This window comes from Hyla sarda, chromosome 6, assembly GCF_029499605.1.
Source record: "Hyla sarda isolate aHylSar1 chromosome 6, aHylSar1.hap1, whole genome shotgun sequence".
Lineage (NCBI taxonomy): Eukaryota > Metazoa > Chordata > Amphibia > Anura > Hylidae > Hyla > Hyla sarda.
Genome location: NC_079194.1, coordinates 145001032 through 145018235, shown reverse-complemented (window position 1 = coordinate 145018235; position 17204 = coordinate 145001032). Strand labels below are relative to the sequence as shown.

General features: G+C 49.0%; 1 protein-coding gene across 1 annotated transcript in view; it reads right to left on the bottom strand.

The window, feature by feature from the left end:
- LOC130276295 (Wilms tumor protein 1-interacting protein homolog) overlaps positions 1-16887 on the bottom strand; it is a 60262-nt gene extending 43375 nt beyond the window's left edge. The window contains exon 1 of the mRNA XM_056525466.1: positions 15655-16887. Within this exon, the coding sequence (XP_056381441.1) occupies positions 15655-16669 (1015 nt within the window). The 5' untranslated portion in view covers positions 16670-16887. The remainder of the gene's footprint in view (positions 1-15654) is intronic.
- Positions 16888-17204: the final 317 nt, after the last annotated feature.

The window sequence follows — 17204 nt, the reverse complement described above, 5'->3', positions numbered from 1 at the left end:
AACCACCAGGCTTCAGAAGACAAGCCCCTTCCAATATGCCGCACCCCAAAGTGATGAGACCGCTTATAGCATCGCCCTCGACATTACATAATTGTGGCTACTCATCTGCCTCTCAGCTTGGCCGTGACTGGCTGAGATAAGTTTCTTGTACTTTTGTCACTATTCATGTGTTACTATATTGTAATGTGAAGCCTGTGGTTCTCATGAGCAGTTTTATCCCATCCATAATACCACTCTCAGTTATCAGATACAGTGTAAAACCGATTTACAAACTAAACCCCAAATTTGGAGAAGTCAGACACTTGATCGTCTACAGGTCACCAATTAGGGGTGAGTGTAAGCTGCACAATAAAGAACATCAATTTAGCCCCTGAAGGTTGAGAGGTCTGAGGGAAACAAGAGACCAGCCAATCATCATATTAAAGAAGTTAAAGGGGTATTCCAGGAAAAACTTTTTATATATATATATATATATATATATATATATATATATATCTCAAATGGCTCCAGAAAGTTAAACAGATTTGTAAATTACTTTTATTTAAAAATCTTAATCCTTTCAGTACTTATGAGCTTCTGAAGTTAAGGTTGTTCTTTTCTGTCTCAATCCTCTCTGATGACACCTGTCTCGGGAAACGCCCAGTTTAGAAGAGGTTTGCTATGGGGATTTGCTTCTAAACTGGGAGTTTCCCGACACAGGTGTCATCAGAGAGGATTTAGACAGAAAAGAACAACCTTAACTTCAGAAGCTCAAAAGTACTGAAAGGATTAAGATTTTTTAATAGAAGTAATTTACAAATCTGTTTAACTTTCTGGAGCCAGTTGAAATATAAAAAAAAGTTTTTTCGTGGATAACCCCTACAACTTCCATCGAAACAGCAAAGGGGTTGCATGCAAAACACAAACGGCAGAAACAACAGCACAGACATGAAAAATTTCAAGGGTGCAAGCGGAACGTCGGCTTCAAAGACAAGTCCCAGCCTGATACAAGGCGCGCTGTGTCTGCAGTGTTTATTCTTGGAGGAATCCACCTAATTTCAGTCCTGTGACTCCAGACGTGAGGCGTAATGACGGCTTTCTGCAGGATAAATAGGCCTTTGTGGCTCCGCAATTACAGACAGCAGCTCCACTCTCCTGTGCCCGCTGGTAATTCGCCGCAAAATGATATTCCATTCTAAGTAAGGACTAGATAATTACAGTGCAGACCACATCCAGACCTGCCACAGGGGGTGCTGTAGTGGGTAACGTAGTGCCAGGGTTACTTCTGCCATCAATCTGGATGTTGTATAATTTAACCCCTTAAAGGGGTATTCCAGGAAAAAACTTTTTTTTATATATCAACTGGCTTCAGAAAGTTAAAACAGATTTGTAAATTACTTCTATTAAAAATATTAATCCTTTCAGTACTTATGAGCTTCTGAAGTTAAGGTTGTTCTTTTCTGTCTAAATCCTCTCTGATGACACCTGTGTCGGGAAACTCCCAGTTTAGAAGCAAATCCCCATAGCAAACCTCTTCTAAACTGGGCATTTCCTGAGACACGTGTCATCAGAGAGGATTGAGACAGAAAACAACAACCTTAACTTCAGAAGCTCATAAGTACTGAAAGGATTAAGATTTTTAATAGAAGTAATTTACAAATCTGTTTAACTTTCTGGAGCCAGTTGATATATATAAAAAAGTTTTTTCCTGGAATACTCAGCCCATTTTCACCTTAAGGACACAGCCAATTTAATGTTAGCGTTTTAGTTTTTTCCTCCTCCCCTTCTAAAATTCATAACTCATATTTCCATTCCCAGACCCATGAGGGCTTGTAAACATACTAAAATGTATGGTAAACCCCCAAAAAAATGTTGTGTGTAAGAAAATTTAAAACAAAATCTTAATTCTGCAAATTTGGGGGTTATGGTTACATACATTTCTATTATTGTACTGCTTTTTAAAAAATCTCAAACTTTTTTTTTTTTTTTAACAAAATCAGTATGTTTAAAATTGCCCTATTTTGACTATCTCTAACCTTCTTATTTTTCCGGATTTAGGGATGTGTGAGGGCTCTTTTTTTGCGCCATGATCTGCAGTTTGCTTTGGTACCATGTTTGCTTTTATGTCACTTTTTGATTGCTTTTTATGAAATGTTTTGCAGTTTGATGTGACAAAAAAGCTGACATTTTTGGACTTAAAAAAAAATTTTTTTTTTACATTTACGCCATTCGCCGTGGGGGATCATTAACATTATATTTTTATAGTTCGGACATTTATGTACGCAACAATACCAAACATGCTTATTATTTATCTTTTTTGTATTAATATGGGGAAAAGGGGCGATTTAAAACTTGAGGAGGGGCTTTTTCACATTTTTTTTGTAACTTTTTTTTACATTTACTTTACACTTTTATAGTTCCCATAGGAGACTATTTGTAGCCCTCTTTAGATTGCTAATACTGTTCAGTGCTATGCACTGATCAGTATTATCAGCGATCTTCTGTATTGATCACGGTACCTGAGCGGTTAATGGCAGTCCGCCATTACCGGCGAGTCCGCGTCTGCTGACAGCTGCCGGGACCAGTTGGAAAAGAAGCAAGTGCAGCTCCTGCGCTCGTGTCACAGCTGCGCTGTTAATGTACGTGTAATGTAAGTGATGCTATGCAGCACCGTATATTTACGGCGCATGTCCTTAAGGGGTTAAACTTCTATGCTTGGCGGCACCAAGAGACAATGCACTAGTGCCCGTCATAGGGCAGGAGTAACCCCAGATTCCTGCTTCGCTCCCATTTTGAATAGAGCTGCAGAGCTCTCCCTGCAAACGATGGTCCGCAAACTGTAAGGGCTTGCTGAGAGTTGTAGTTTTACAACAGCTGGAAGGTCACAGGCTGATGGGCATAGCTTATCACCTGATAAAATCATCATACGGAGGGTAAGACTCAAACAACCTACATCTCAGATCCCCTCCCCCACACTCCCAGCATCAAGTCCACACTCTAAGAAACGATGAGATGCTAATCCCATCAGTTTAAGACAAATTCTAGGAATTCTTGGACTGTGTGTCAATGCTGCAGGTGTTTGGTGAAAAGAAAGACACCTCCATGTCTACTACAATAAGGAGAGCCAGCAACAAAGACACAAGTCACATCTTTTGCTGGGGTTTATGTTTGGTGATTTGGAGGGGGCTGGACTGGGGGGGATACTGCAGGGTACTTATTAAAGGGGTACTCCGGTGAAAACCTTTTTTCTTTTAAATCAACTGGTGGCAGAAAGTTAAACATATTTGTAAATTACTTCTATTAAAAAATCTTAATCCTTCCAGTACTTATTAGCTGCTGAATGCTACAGAGGAAATTCCTTTCTTTTTGGAACACTGATGACATCACGAGCACAGTGCTCTCTGCTGACATCTCTCCATTTTAGCAACCATGCATAGCAGATGTATGCTAAGGGCAGCATGGTGGCTCAGTGGTTAGCACTGCTGCCTTGCAGTGCTGGGGACTTGGGTTCAAATCACAATGAGGACAACAATAAATAAAGTGTTATTATTATTATTATTATAATAACGTCAGCATAGAGAACTGTGCTTGTGATGTCATCAGAGAGCATTCCAAAGAGAAAAGAATTTCCTCTGTAGTATTCAGCAGCTAATAAGTACAGGAAGAATTAAGATTTTTTTAATAGAAGTAATTTACAAATATGTTTAACTTTCTGCCACCAGTTGATTTAAAAGAAAAAAGGTTTTCACCGGAGTACCCCTTTAAGGAAGGATAATGCAGCTAGGCCAAAATTGCAGCAAAATACAATAGCCAGCATGCCGAGACAGAATCTCAATATGTTTTTTGCACCTAACACAATTTAGCACTGCTTCCAGTTGTGACTCCTTGTGCACCATACGGCACATCACATACAAATTGTGCCAAACTTGCTTGAGTCACATAGGGGGGAGATTTATCAAAACCTGTGCAGAGGAAGAGTGGTGCAGTTGCCCATAGCAACCAATCAGATTGCTTCTTTCATTTTCCACAGGCCTCTTTAGAGGCCTGTGGAAAATGAAAGAAGCAATCTGATTGGTTGCTATGGGCAACTGCACCACTCTTCCTCTGCACAGGTTTTGATAAATCTCCCCCATAGAAGTCACAACCTGAACATGATGGAAAAACATCAGAACACTGTGTAAATGACTCTAAAATGGAAAGTTTGGCCAAGTTCTTCAAGACTTTGGGTTTCTATTTCACACCATTTTCAAGATCTCCAGTTGAGGTAATTGAATGAAAAAAGTTCTTGTTTATGGCTGAAAAACTCCTGACAGTTGTTTTTTTAAATATATATTTAATATCCACTATAGGCAATACTTTATGTGCCAAACATTAGCATCTCCAATCTCTCTTCTGTCCTGATATTTTGTTTCACTAGTCCAGAAGGTTTCCTCCTCAGAAGGGTAGTCTTCAAAAGAAGGCAACTGTAACAAACCCTCAGCTATAAGTAGTATTAGGTCAGGACATGTTTTGGGTGTCTAGAGATTAACAAGAATATCCCCAGTAAATGACAGCTAGCAGAGATCTTGAGAATAAAGAGGAATGAGAACAATGTATAGTATATATCAGAACTCATGATACAGTGATGTGTCATCTACCGTTCTAGGTGGATCAGATGCATTGGAGTGAGTTCATGGAGGGAAATGGAAGAGGAGCCATCCTCCAAGCTTAGCTGTAGACATGCAAGAGTTAATGTGGTGGCCACAGCGTCTGGAATGCGCTCGCTGAGGTTTTCGCTGGAGCAGAGAATGTGGAATCTTTGTGTTTGCCTCCAGCCTGGTGGAGAGCGCTCAATCCCCTATTGTAGACAGATCTCATCCTCTGACCTCAAACAGCAGCAAAGAAATTCCATAAAATAACAAGTATACAAGGGGCTCTTAACAAGACCACCCCAAAACTGCCAACATATCATGGTCAGCAGGGTCTTGTAGAGTGCAAGCTCTTATGTTCAGTGAGGTCCTCTCTTTACAGCATAGGCTGTTATGGGCAGCAGGGTCCTCACTCCTATAGAGTTTAAGCTCTTATGATCAGTGGGGTCCTTTCCCTTGTAGAAGAAAAGTTTGTATGGCTGCATGGTCCCTCTCCTCTAGAGTGTAAGCTCTTAAAGGGGTTCTCCGGTGCTTAGACATCTTATCCCCTATCCAAAGGATAGGGGATAAGATGCCTGATCGCGAGAGTCCCGCCGCTGGGGACCCCCGTGATCTTGCATGCAGCACCCCATTTGTAATCAGTTCCCGGAGCATGTTCGCTCTGGGTCTGATTACCGGCGACCACAGGGACGACGGCGTGTAACGTCACGCCTCTGCCCCGTGTGAAATCACGCTCCGCCCCTCAATGCAAGCCTATGGGAGGGGGCGTGACAGCTATCACGCCCCCTCCCTTAGGCTTGCATTGAGGGGCGGAGCGCGACGTCACACGGGGGCGGAGGCGTGACGTCACACCGTATCCTTTGGATAGGGTATAAGATGTCTAAGCACCGGAGAACCCCTTTAAGGTCAGTGGGGTCTCTGTCCTCTACAAAATAGTCTTATGTTCAGCGGGGTCTCTGTTCTGTACAGTATAGACTGTTATGGTCAGTGGGGTCTCTCTCCTGTACAGTATAGTCTGTTATGGTCAGCGGGGTCTCTCTCCTGTACAGTATAGACTGTTATGGTCAGCGGGGTCTCTCTCCTGTACAGTATAGACTGTTATGGTCAGCGGGGTCTCTCTCCTGTACAGTATAGTCTGTTATGGTCAGCGGGGTCTCTCTCCTGTACAGTATAGACTGTTATGGTCAGCGGGGTCTCTCTCCTGTACAGTATAGGCTGTTATGGTCAGCGGGGTCTCTCTCCTGTACAGTGTAGACTGTTATGGGCAGCGGGGTCTCTCTCCTGTACAGTATAGACTGTTATGGTCAGCGGGGTTTCTCTCCTGTACAATATAGACTGTTATGGTCGGCAGGGTCTCTCTCTCCTGTACAGTATAGTCTGTTATGGTCAGCGGGGTCTCTCTCCTGTACAGTACAGACTGTTATGGTCAGCGGGGTCTCTCTCCTGTACAGTATAGGCTGTTATGGTCAGCGGGGTCTCTCTCCTGTACAGTATAGACTGTTATGGGCAGCGGGGTCTCTCTCCTGTACAGTATAGACTGTTATGGTCAGCGGGGTTTCTCTCCTGTACAATATAGACTGTTATGGTCGGCAGGGTCTCTCTCTCCTGTACAGTATAGGCTGTTATGGTCAGCGGGGTCTCTCTCCTGTACAGTATAGTCTGTTATGGTCAGCGGGGTCTCTCTACTGTACAGTATAGGCAGTCATGGTCAGCGGGGTCTCTCTCCTGTACAGTATAGTCTGTTATGGTCAGCGGGGTCTCTCTCCTGTACAGTATAGACTGTTATGGTCAGCGGGGTCTCTCTCCTGTAGAGTGTAAGCTCTTATGGTCAGCGGGGTCTCTCTCCTGTACAGTATAGGCTGTTATGGTCAGCGGGGTCTCTCTCCTGTACAGTATAGGCTGTTATGGTCTGTGGGGTCTCTCCTGTACAGTATAGGCTGTTATGGTCTGTGGGGTCTCTCCTGTACAGTATAGGCTGTTATGGTCAGCAGGGTCTCTCTCCTGTAGTGTGTAAGCTCTTATGGTCAGCAGGGTCTCTCCTGAACAGTATAGTCTGTTATGGTCAGCGGGGTCTCTTTCCTGTACAGTATAGGCTCTTATGGTCAGCGGGGTCTCTCTCCTTTACAGTATAGGCTGTTATGGTCAGCGGGGTCTCTCTCCTGTACAGTATAGGCTGTTATGGTCAGCGGGGTATCTCTTGTACAGTATAGGCTCTTATGGTCAGCGGGGTCTCTCTCCTGTACAGTATAGGCTGTTATGGTCAGCGGGGTCTCTCTCCTGTACAGTATAGTCTGTTATGGTCAGCGGGGTCTCTCTCTTGTACAATATAGGCTGTTATGGTCAGCGGGGTCTCTCTCCTGTACAGTATAGTCTGTTATGGTCAGCGGGGTCTCTCTCTTGTACAGTATAGGCTGTTATGGTCAGCGGGGTCTCTCTTGTACAGTATAGGCTGTTATGGTCAGTGGGGATCTCTCCTGAACAGTATAGACTGTTATGGTCAGCGGGGTCTCTCTTGTACAATATAGGCTCTTATGGTCAGCGGGGTCTCTCTCCTGTACAGTATAGTCTGTTATGGTCAGCGGGGTCTCTACTGTACAGTATAGGCTGTTATGGTCAGCGGGGTCTCTCTCCTGTACAGTATAGACTGTTATGGGCAGCAGGATGCTCTATCCTGTACAGTATAGTCTGTTATGGTCAGCGGGGTCTCTCTCCTGTACAGTATAGACTTATGGGCAGCAGGATGCTCTCTCCTGTACAGTATAGTCTGTTATGGTCAGCGGGGTCTCTCTCCTGTATAGTATAGGCTGTTATGGTCAGCGGGGTCTCTCTCATGTACAGTATAGGCTGTTATGGTCAGGGGGGTCTCTCTCCTGTACAGTATAGGATGTTATGGTTAGCAGGGTTTCTCTCCTGTACAGTATAGGCTGTTATGGTCAGCGGGGTCTCTCTCATGTACAGTATAGGCTGTTATGGTCAGGGGGGTCTCTCTCCTGTACAGTATAGGATGTTATGGTTAGCAGGGTTTCTCTCCTGTACAGTATAGGCTGTTATGGTCAGCGGGGTCTCTCTTCTGTACAGTATAGGCTCTTATGGTCAGCGGGGTCTCTCTTGTACAGTATAGGCTCTTATGGTCAGCGGGGTCTCTCTCCTGTAAAGTATAGGCTGTTATGGTCAGCAGGGTCTCTCTCCTGTACAGTATAGGGTCTTATGGTCAGCAGGGTCTCTCTCCTGTAAAGTATAGGCTGTTATGGTCAGCAGGGTCTCTCTCCTGTACAGTATAGTCTGTTATGGTCAGCGGGGTCTCTCTCAGTACAGTATAGGCTCTTATGGTCATTGGGGTCTCTCTCCTGTACAGTATAGGCTGTTATGGTCATTGAGGTCTCTCCTGTGCAGAATGGGCTGTTATGGTCAGCGTGGTCTCTCTCCTGTAGTGTGTAAGCTCTTATGGTCAGCAGGGTCTCTCCTGAACAGTATAGGCTGTTATGGTCAGCGGGGTCTCTCTTGTACAGTATAGGCTCTTATGGTCCCTCATACCTATGGTCCCTTATATCCCTCAGACTCAACAACAACATCCATAGTTTCAAACGTGGCCTAAAAACACATCTCTTCAGACAGGCCTATAACAGTCTTTAATTGGCCTCAACATATCCCCACACCTCGTTTGAATAGTTATTGTGTAATATTATGTCTGATACTTGTCTTTGTTTGTACCCTATAATTTTAAGTGCTGCGGAATCTGTAGGCGCTATATAAATAAAATATGGTCAGCGGGGTCTCTCTCCTGTACAGTATAGGCTGTTATGGTCAGCGGGGTCTCTCTCCTGTACAGTATAGGCTGTTATGGTCAGCGGGGTTTCTCTCCTGTACAGTATAGGCTGTTATGGTCAGCGGGGTCTCTCTCCTGTATAGTATAGGCTGTTATGGTCAGCGGGGTCTCTCTCATGTACAGTATAGGCTGTTATGGTCAGGGGGGTCTCTCTCCTGTACAGTATAGGATGTTATGGTTAGCAGGGTTTCTCTCCTGTACAGTATAGGCTGTTATGGTCAGCGGGGTCTCTCTCATGTACAGTATAGGCTGTTATGGTCAGGGGGGTCTCTCTCCTGTACAGTATAGGATGTTATGGTTAGCAGGGTTTCTCTCCTGTACAGTATAGGCTGTTATGGTCAGCGGGGTCTCTCTTCTGTACAGTATAGGCTCTTATGGTCAGCGGGGTCTCTCTTGTACAGTATAGGCTCTTATGGTCAGCGGGGTCTCTCTCCTGTAAAGTATAGGCTGTTATGGTCAGCAGGGTCTCTCTCCTGTACAGTATAGGGTCTTATGGTCAGCAGGGTCTCTCTCCTGTAAAGTATAGGCTGTTATGGTCAGCAGGGTCTCTCTCCTGTACAGTATAGTCTGTTATGGTCAGCGGGGTCTCTCTCAGTACAGTATAGGCTCTTATGGTCATTGGGGTCTCTCTCCTGTACAGTATAGGCTGTTATGGTCATTGAGGTCTCTCCTGTGCAGAATGGGCTGTTATGGTCAGCGTGGTCTCTCTCCTGTAGTGTGTAAGCTCTTATGGTCAGCAGGGTCTCTCCTGAACAGTATAGGCTGTTATGGTCAGCGGGGTCTCTCTTGTACAGTATAGGCTCTTATGGTCCCTCATACCTATGGTCCCTTATATCCCTCAGACTCAACAACAACATCCATAGTTTCAAACGTGGCCTAAAAACACATCTCTTCAGACAGGCCTATAACAGTCTTTAATTGGCCTCAACATATCCCCACACCTCGTTTGAATAGTTATTGTGTAATATTATGTCTGATACTTGTCTTTGTTTGTACCCTATAATTTTAAGTGCTGCGGAATCTGTAGGCGCTATATAAATAAAATATGGTCAGCGGGGTCTCTCTCCTGTACAGTATAGGCTGTTATGGTCAGCGGGGTCTCTCTCCTGTACAGTATAGGCTGTTATGGTCAGCGGGGTTTCTCTCCTGTACAGTATAGGCTGTTATGGTCTGCGGGGTCTCTCTCCTGTACAGTATAGGCTGTTATGGTCAGCGGGGTTTCTCTCCTGTACAGTATAGGCTGTTATGGTCAGCGGGGTCTCTCTACTGTACAGTATAGGCTGTTATGGTCAGCGGGGTCTCTCTCCTGTACAGTATAGGATGTTATGGTCAGCGGGGTCTCTCTCCTGTACAGAATAGTCTGTTATGGTCAGCGAGGTCTCTCTCCTGTACAGTATAGGCTGTTATGGTCAGCGGGGTCTCTCTCCTGTACAGTATAGGCTGTTATGGTCAGCGGGGTCTCTCTCCTGTACAGTATAGGCTGTTATGGTCAGCAGGGTCTCTCTCCTGTACAGTATAGACTGTTATGGTCAGGGGGGTCTCTCTCCTGTACAGTATAGGCTGTTATGGTCAGTGAGGTTTCTCTCCTATACAGTATAGGCTGTTATGGTCAGTGAGGTTTCTCTCCTATACAGTATAGGCTGTTATGGTCAGCGGGGTTTCTCTCCTGTACAGTATAGGCTGTTATGGTCAGCAGGGTCTCTCTCCTGTACAGTATAGGATGTTATGGTCAGCGGGGTCTCTCTCCTGTACAGAATAGTCTGTTATGGTCAGCGAGGTCTCTCTCCTGTACAGTATAGGCTGTTATGGTCAGCGGGGTCTCTCTCCTGTACAGTATAGGCTGTTATGGTCAGCGGGGTCTCTCTCCTGTACAGTATAGGCTGTTATGGTCAGCGGGGTCTCTCTCCTGTACAGTATAGGCTGTTATGGTCAGCAGGGTCTCTCTCCTGTACAGTATAGGCTGTTATGGTCAGGGGGGTCTCTCTTCTGTACAGTATAGGCTGTTATGGTCAGGGGGGTCTCTCTCCTGTACAGTATAGGCTGTTATGGTCAGTGAGGTTTCTCTCCTGTACAGTATAGGCTGTTATGGTCAGCGGGGTTTCTCTCCTGTACAGTATAGGCTGTTATGGTCAGCAGGGTTTCTCTCCTGTACAGTATAGGCTGTTATGGTCAGGGGGGTCTCTCTCCTGTACAGTATAGGCTGTTATGGTCAGCGGGGTCTCTCTCCTGTACAGTATAGGCTGTTATGGTTAGCGGGGTCTCTCTCCTGTACAGTATAGGAGGTTATGGTTAGCAGGGTCTCTTTCTCTCTCTCCTGTACAATATAGGCTGTTATGGTCAGCAGGATCTCTCTCTCCTGTACAGTATAGGCTGTTATGGTCAGCACGGTTTCTCTCCTGTATAGTATAGGATGTTATGGTTAGCAGGGTCTCTCTCCTGTACAATATAGGCTGTTATGGTCAGCAGGGTCTCTCTCTCTCCTGTACAGTATAGTCTGTTATGGTCAGCGGGGTCTCTCTCCTGTACAGTATAGGTTGTTATGGTCATTGGGGTCTCTCCTGTGCAATATAGGCTGTTATGATCATTGGGATCTCTCCTATATAGTATAGGCCGTTATGGTCAGCGGGGTCTCTCTCCTGTACAGTATAGGCTCTTATGGTCAGCGGGGTCTCTCTCCTGTACAGTATAGGCTCTTATGGTCAGCGTGGTCTCTCTCCTGTACAGTATAGGCTCTTATGGTCAGCAGGGTCTCTCCTGAACAGTATAGGCTGTTATGGTCAGCGGGATCTCTCTTGTACAGTATAGGCTCTTATGGTCAGCGGGGTCTCTCTCCTGTACAGTATAGTCTGTTATGGTCAGTGGGGTCTCTCTCCTGTACAATATAGGATGTTATGGTCATTGGGGTCTCTCCTGTGCAATATAGGATGGTATGGTCATTGGGGTCTCTCCTATACAGTATAGGCTGTTATGGTCAGCGGGGTCTCTCTCCTATACAGTATAGGCTGTTATGGTCAGCGGGGTCTCTCTCCTATACAGTATAGGCCGTTATGGTCAGTGGGGTCTCTCTCCAGTACAGTATAGGCTGTTATGGTCATGGGGGCCTCTGTCCTGTACAGTATAGGCCAGGGGTCCTCAAACTTTTTAAACAGGGGGCCAGTTCACTGTCCCTCAGACCGATGGAGGGCCGGACTATAGTGTGTGTGTGTGTGTGTGTAAATAAAAACACTATGAACAAATTCCTATCCACACATATATCTTATTAGTGGACTACCCCTTTAAGTACGCAGCACAGTTCCCCCCCACATTAGGCTGGCAGTATAGTTCCCCCCCACATTAGGCTGGCAGTATAGTTCCCCCCCCACATTAGGCTGGCAGTATAGTTCCCCCCCCCCCCCCACATTAGGCTGGCAGTATAGTTCCCCCCCCCCCCCCACATTAGGCTGGCAGTATAGTTTCCCCCCCCCCCCCACATTAGGCTGGCAGTATAGTTTCCCCCCCCCCCACATTAGGCTGGCAGTATAGTTTCCCCCCCCCCCCCACATTAGGCTGGCAGTATAGTTTCCCCCCCCCCCCCCCCACATTAGGCTGGCAGTATAGTTCCCCCCCCCCACCCACATTAGGCTGGCAGTATAGTTCCCCCCCCCCCCACATTAGGCTGGCAGTATAGTTCCCCCACATTAGGCTGGCAGTATAGTTCCCCCCCCCCCCCCCCACATTAGGCTGGCAGTATAGTTCCTCCCCCCCCCACATTAGGCTGGCAGTATAGTTCCCCCCCCCCCACACACACATTAGGCTGGCAGTATAGTTCCCCCCCCCCCCCCACACACATTAGGCTGGCAGTATAGTTCCCCCCCCACATTAGGCTGGCAGTATAGTTCCCCCCCACATTAGGCTGGCAGTATAGTTCCCCCCATTTGGCTGGCAGTATAGTTCCCCCCATTTGGCTGGCAGTATAGTTCCCCCCATTTGGCTGGCAGTATAGTGCCCCCCACATTAGGCTGGCAGTATGTTCCCTCAGACATACAGCCTCCAGCCATACAGTGTATGGCTGGAGGCTGTATGCCTGTTTTCTGCCCCACTTCAGTGTTCCGACCTCGGGTCCGGCCATAGCAGTAGATCCCGGCACCGGAGGAGTGATGGTCAGAGCCCCGAAACTGACGTGCCGCTGGTGACACTTGCCAAGCTGGCCAGCGCACGTCCTGCTCGCTGCTCCACACTCCGTTGCTATAGGTGCACGCACTGGACGTACAGTGTAGGCGGTTATGGTCAGCAGGGTGTTCTGTAGAGTATAAGCTCTTATGGTCAGTGGGGTCATCTCTCCTGTATAGTTTAAGTTTATACGGTCAACCAGGTCTTCTCTTCCGTAGAGGTAAACTTATGGTCAGCAGGACCCACTTTCTTGTAGAATGTAAGCTTTTATGGTCCCTTCTCCTGTACAGTATGGACTGGTTTGGTCAGTGGGGTCCACTCCTGTACAGAATAGGCTGCTATGGTAAGCAGGGTGTTCTCACTTGTACAGCGCAAGCTCTTACAGTCAGTGGGGTCCACTTTTCTGTAGATTGTTGGCTTGTATGGTCAGAAGGGGTCCTCTCTCCCATGGAAGGTAAGTTTTTATGGACAGGGACCTCCACCCACTGCACAGTGCCCTGCAACACCTCAGCTCTGCCACAACTGATTACTGAGCAACATCTAATATCCCTTCTAATAAGCAACAGGACACAGTCTAAGCTGCACAGACAAGATTATGAGATGAACAGAATGTCAGCTCTCATGGCAAGGTTCATATATATTATAGAAAATAAGATGCTGCAGACAGATGCCCCCAGTCTGACCCTTTGCTGGGGGTGGGATGTTCTTAATGCACATACCATTACCACCTCAAGTAACTACTGCAGACTACTGGACAATTACCAGACTACAGGAAACAGTGAGAGTGTTCTCTGCTGCAAAAAAAACACCAGCAAGGATGATCCAAATGAATAATTATGTGCAAGTGACTAGTCACAGCTAAAGATAATGCCTGGTGCACAAGGGTTATACATGCTGATCTCTATACACACCTATCCCCAGACGATGTAGGGGAGATTTATCAAAACCTGTGTAAAAGAGTAGATCACGTGCCCATATCAACCAGATTTTTTGTTTTTGTTTTAAAGACCTCTTAAAAAAAAAAAAAAAAAAGGAAACCATCTGATTGGTTGCTATAGGCAACTGCACCCCTCTTCCTCTACACAGGTTTTGATAAATCTCCCCATGTCTTTAAACATACACATGACTATCATGCAGGCCACTTCATCTTCACACATGGGTCCCCAGAAACTCCATCCTCATCAGGTCTGTCTGTCCCGAGATCTTCCATTCTCGGCTGTCTGTCGCTCAACGATCCTTCCACACACACACACGCTCAACGCTTGTGTGTCCCCAGACCCTCTGTCCACCCACACACACGAACCTGAGTTCTTAGTTTCTCTGTCCTCAGACACACCTGGGTTCTTGGATCCTCTGTCCTCACGCACACATACTTGGGTTCACAGACCCTCTTGTGCTCATGCACATAAGCTGGGTCCTTGGACCTACTGTCCTAATGCATGCGCGCGCACACACACACACCCAAGTCCTCGGACCCTCCATACACACACACACTTAGGCCCTCAGACCAAGCGTCCTCAGGCATGCACATATATACACACACTTGGTTCTCTTGAACCAACATCTCCACATGCACACACACTTGAGTCCCTGGAACCCACCATCTTCCCTACCCCCCAAAACCCCACACACAGGTACCTGGACCTTTCGTGCGCACACACACCTGGGTACCTGTCTTCTTCACGAGCACCCGTCGGTCCTGAATGCTCTGTCCTCACACACATCTGGTGGTCCCAAACCCTCCCGGCCTCACACTATTGGTCCCAGACCTTTCATCCTCACACACGTTGGTCCAAGACCCTCCATCCTCACACATTTAGGTCCCCAGATCCTCTGTCCTCAGGCACACCCATTGGACCCAGACCATTTACCCTCTCACACACAATGGGGTCCCCAGACCCTCCATCCTCACACACACTTGGGTCCCCAGACCCTCCATCCTCACACACACACTTGGGTCCCCAGACCCTCCATCCTCACACACACTTGGGTCCCCAGACCCTCCATCCTCACACACACTTGGGTCCCCAGACCCTCCACCCTCACACACACACACTTGGGTCCCCAGACCCTCCACCCTCACACACACACACTTGGGTCCCCAGACCCTCCACCCTCACACACTTGGGTCCCCAGACCCTCCACCCTCACACACACACACACACTTGGGTCCCCAGACCCTCCATCCTCACACACACTTGGGTCCCCAGACCCTCCATCCTCACACACTTGGGTCCCCAGACCCTCCATCCTCACACACACACACACTTGGGTCCCCAGACCCTCCATCCTCACACACACACTTGGGTCCCCAGACCCTCCATCCTCACACACACACACTTGGGTCCCCAGACCCTCCATCCTCACACACACACTTGGGTCCCCAGACCCTCCACCCTCACACACACACACACACACACACACTTGGGTCCCCAGACCCTCCACCCTCACACACACACACACTTGGGTCCCCAGACCCTCCATCCTCACACACACTTTGGGGTCCCCAGACCCTCCACCCTCACACACACACTTGGGTCCCCAGACCCTCCACCCTCACACACACACTTGGGTCCCCAGACCCTCCATCCTCACACACACTTGGGTCCCCAGACCCTCCATCCTCACACACACTTTGGGGTCCCCAGACCCTCCACCCTCACACACACACTTGGGTCCCCAGACCCTCCACCCTCACACACACACTTGGGTCCCCAGACCCTCCATCCTCACACACACTTGGGTCCCCAGACCCTCCATCCTCACACACACTTTGGGGTCCCCAGACCCTCCACCCTCACACACACACACTTGGGTCCCCAGACCCTCCACCCTCACACACACACTTGGGTCCCCACACCCTCCACCCTCACACACACACTTGGGTCCCCAGACCCTCCACCCTCACACACACACTTAGGTCCCCACACCCTCCACCCTCACACACACACTTGGGTCCCCAGACCCTCCACCCTCACACACACACTTGGGTCCCCAGACCCTCCACCCTCACACACACACACTTGGGTCCCCAGACCCTCCACCCTCACTTTGGGGTCCCAGGCCTCTTACCGAAGTACTCCTTCTTCATGTGCATCTCCAGTTCCTTCTCCAGCTCAAGGGTCAGCGCTTCCAGCCTCTTCTCCGCCTGGCTGGGGCCGCTCTCCTTGGATGGGGTGACCTGGTAGGGCAGCTTGAACCTGTGCAAGGTGGCGGAGCCCTTGGCGGAGCTGTAGCCGTAGGAGGCGGTGAGGCCGGGCTCGGTCGTGTGCTGCTGCTCGTGCCGGGGGGGAGACTGTGCGAGCAGCTTGTAGTGGCCGACTTCCCCGACTTCCTGCGGCAGGGCCTCTTCCTGCAGCCCCGGCCCCAGCATAGAGGAACGGGGGGAGGGCCCGGGCACGTCGGGATAAGCCCCCATGGACCCGCGGGAGCTACGGGAGCTGCGGGAACTGTGGCTGGAGATGCTGGAGCGGGGGCTGACCAGAGTGGCGGCCCTGCCGTCCTGCAGGCACAGGCTGGAGCGGGGGCTGATCACCGTGCCGTGCCCGCCGCCGTCCGCCTCCAGGTTGCCGGTGGAGTAGCTGGAGCGGGGACTGACGTGCCGCTGGTCGTAGCCCATGCTGATGCCGCTGGTGCGGTTGCTGCTCGGCTTGGAGCCGCAGTCGTTGAGGCTGGCCCGGGGACTCGAGTGCTTGCTGGTGTCGCTGGCCGTGCTGGCGTAGCTGGATCGGGGACTCAGCGACTCGTACTGGCCCAGACTGGAGCGGGGACTCGGCACCACCAGGCTGGAGCGGGGGCTGGAGAACTTGCCGAGCTCCTGGCAGGGGGGCGCTGTGCTGGACCTGGGGCTGCCGCTCCCCCCGGGGTACATACCCGGCCGCCCCGAGTAGCAGGGCAGCGCCACCTCCGCCTCCTGACGGCTCAGGTGTCCGGGCTGCGCTGGGTACGTCTTGTACGGGTCGGAGGGGCAGTGCGGCAGGTAGTGCAGGAGGCCGCCAGCGCCGCCGTTCAGCCTCCGGGGCCGGCTGTCCTCCAGGCACAGGTCCTCCATCAGCCGGCCCACGTCCTCCTCCATGTATTGCTCCATGCTGCTGAGGGGGCCCCCGGCGGAGCGGACACTGGTGCGGCTGCTGGCAGGGAGGGAAGCTTCATCCCAGCCTGGGCTGCGCGGTTCGGGGATACGGGGGCGGTCGGGGCCCCGCCAGGCGGAGGAGACGGTGGGGGAGAGGGCGGACTCTTTTACTGCTGCCGCCGCCGCTTCTCTTACTTCTCTGTCTTCTGCTCCCGGACAGGAATGCGCGGAGGGAGACGGCGGTGCTGGGGCTGCTAGGAATGTGCTGCGGCCGCACAATGCCCGGTGGGATCCCTGCGCCTCACACAAAAACTGAGTGTAACCCCCTCCGTATAATGTACCCCAATATATTACTATGTTCTCTTAGTATAATGTACCCCAATATATTACCATGTACTCTTAGTATAATGCACCACAATATAATAATCCCCAGTATAATGTACCCCAATATAATATTCCCCAGTATAATGTACCCCAATATATTACTATGTTCTCTTAGTATAATGTACCCCAATATAATATTCCCCAGTATAATGTACCCCAATATATT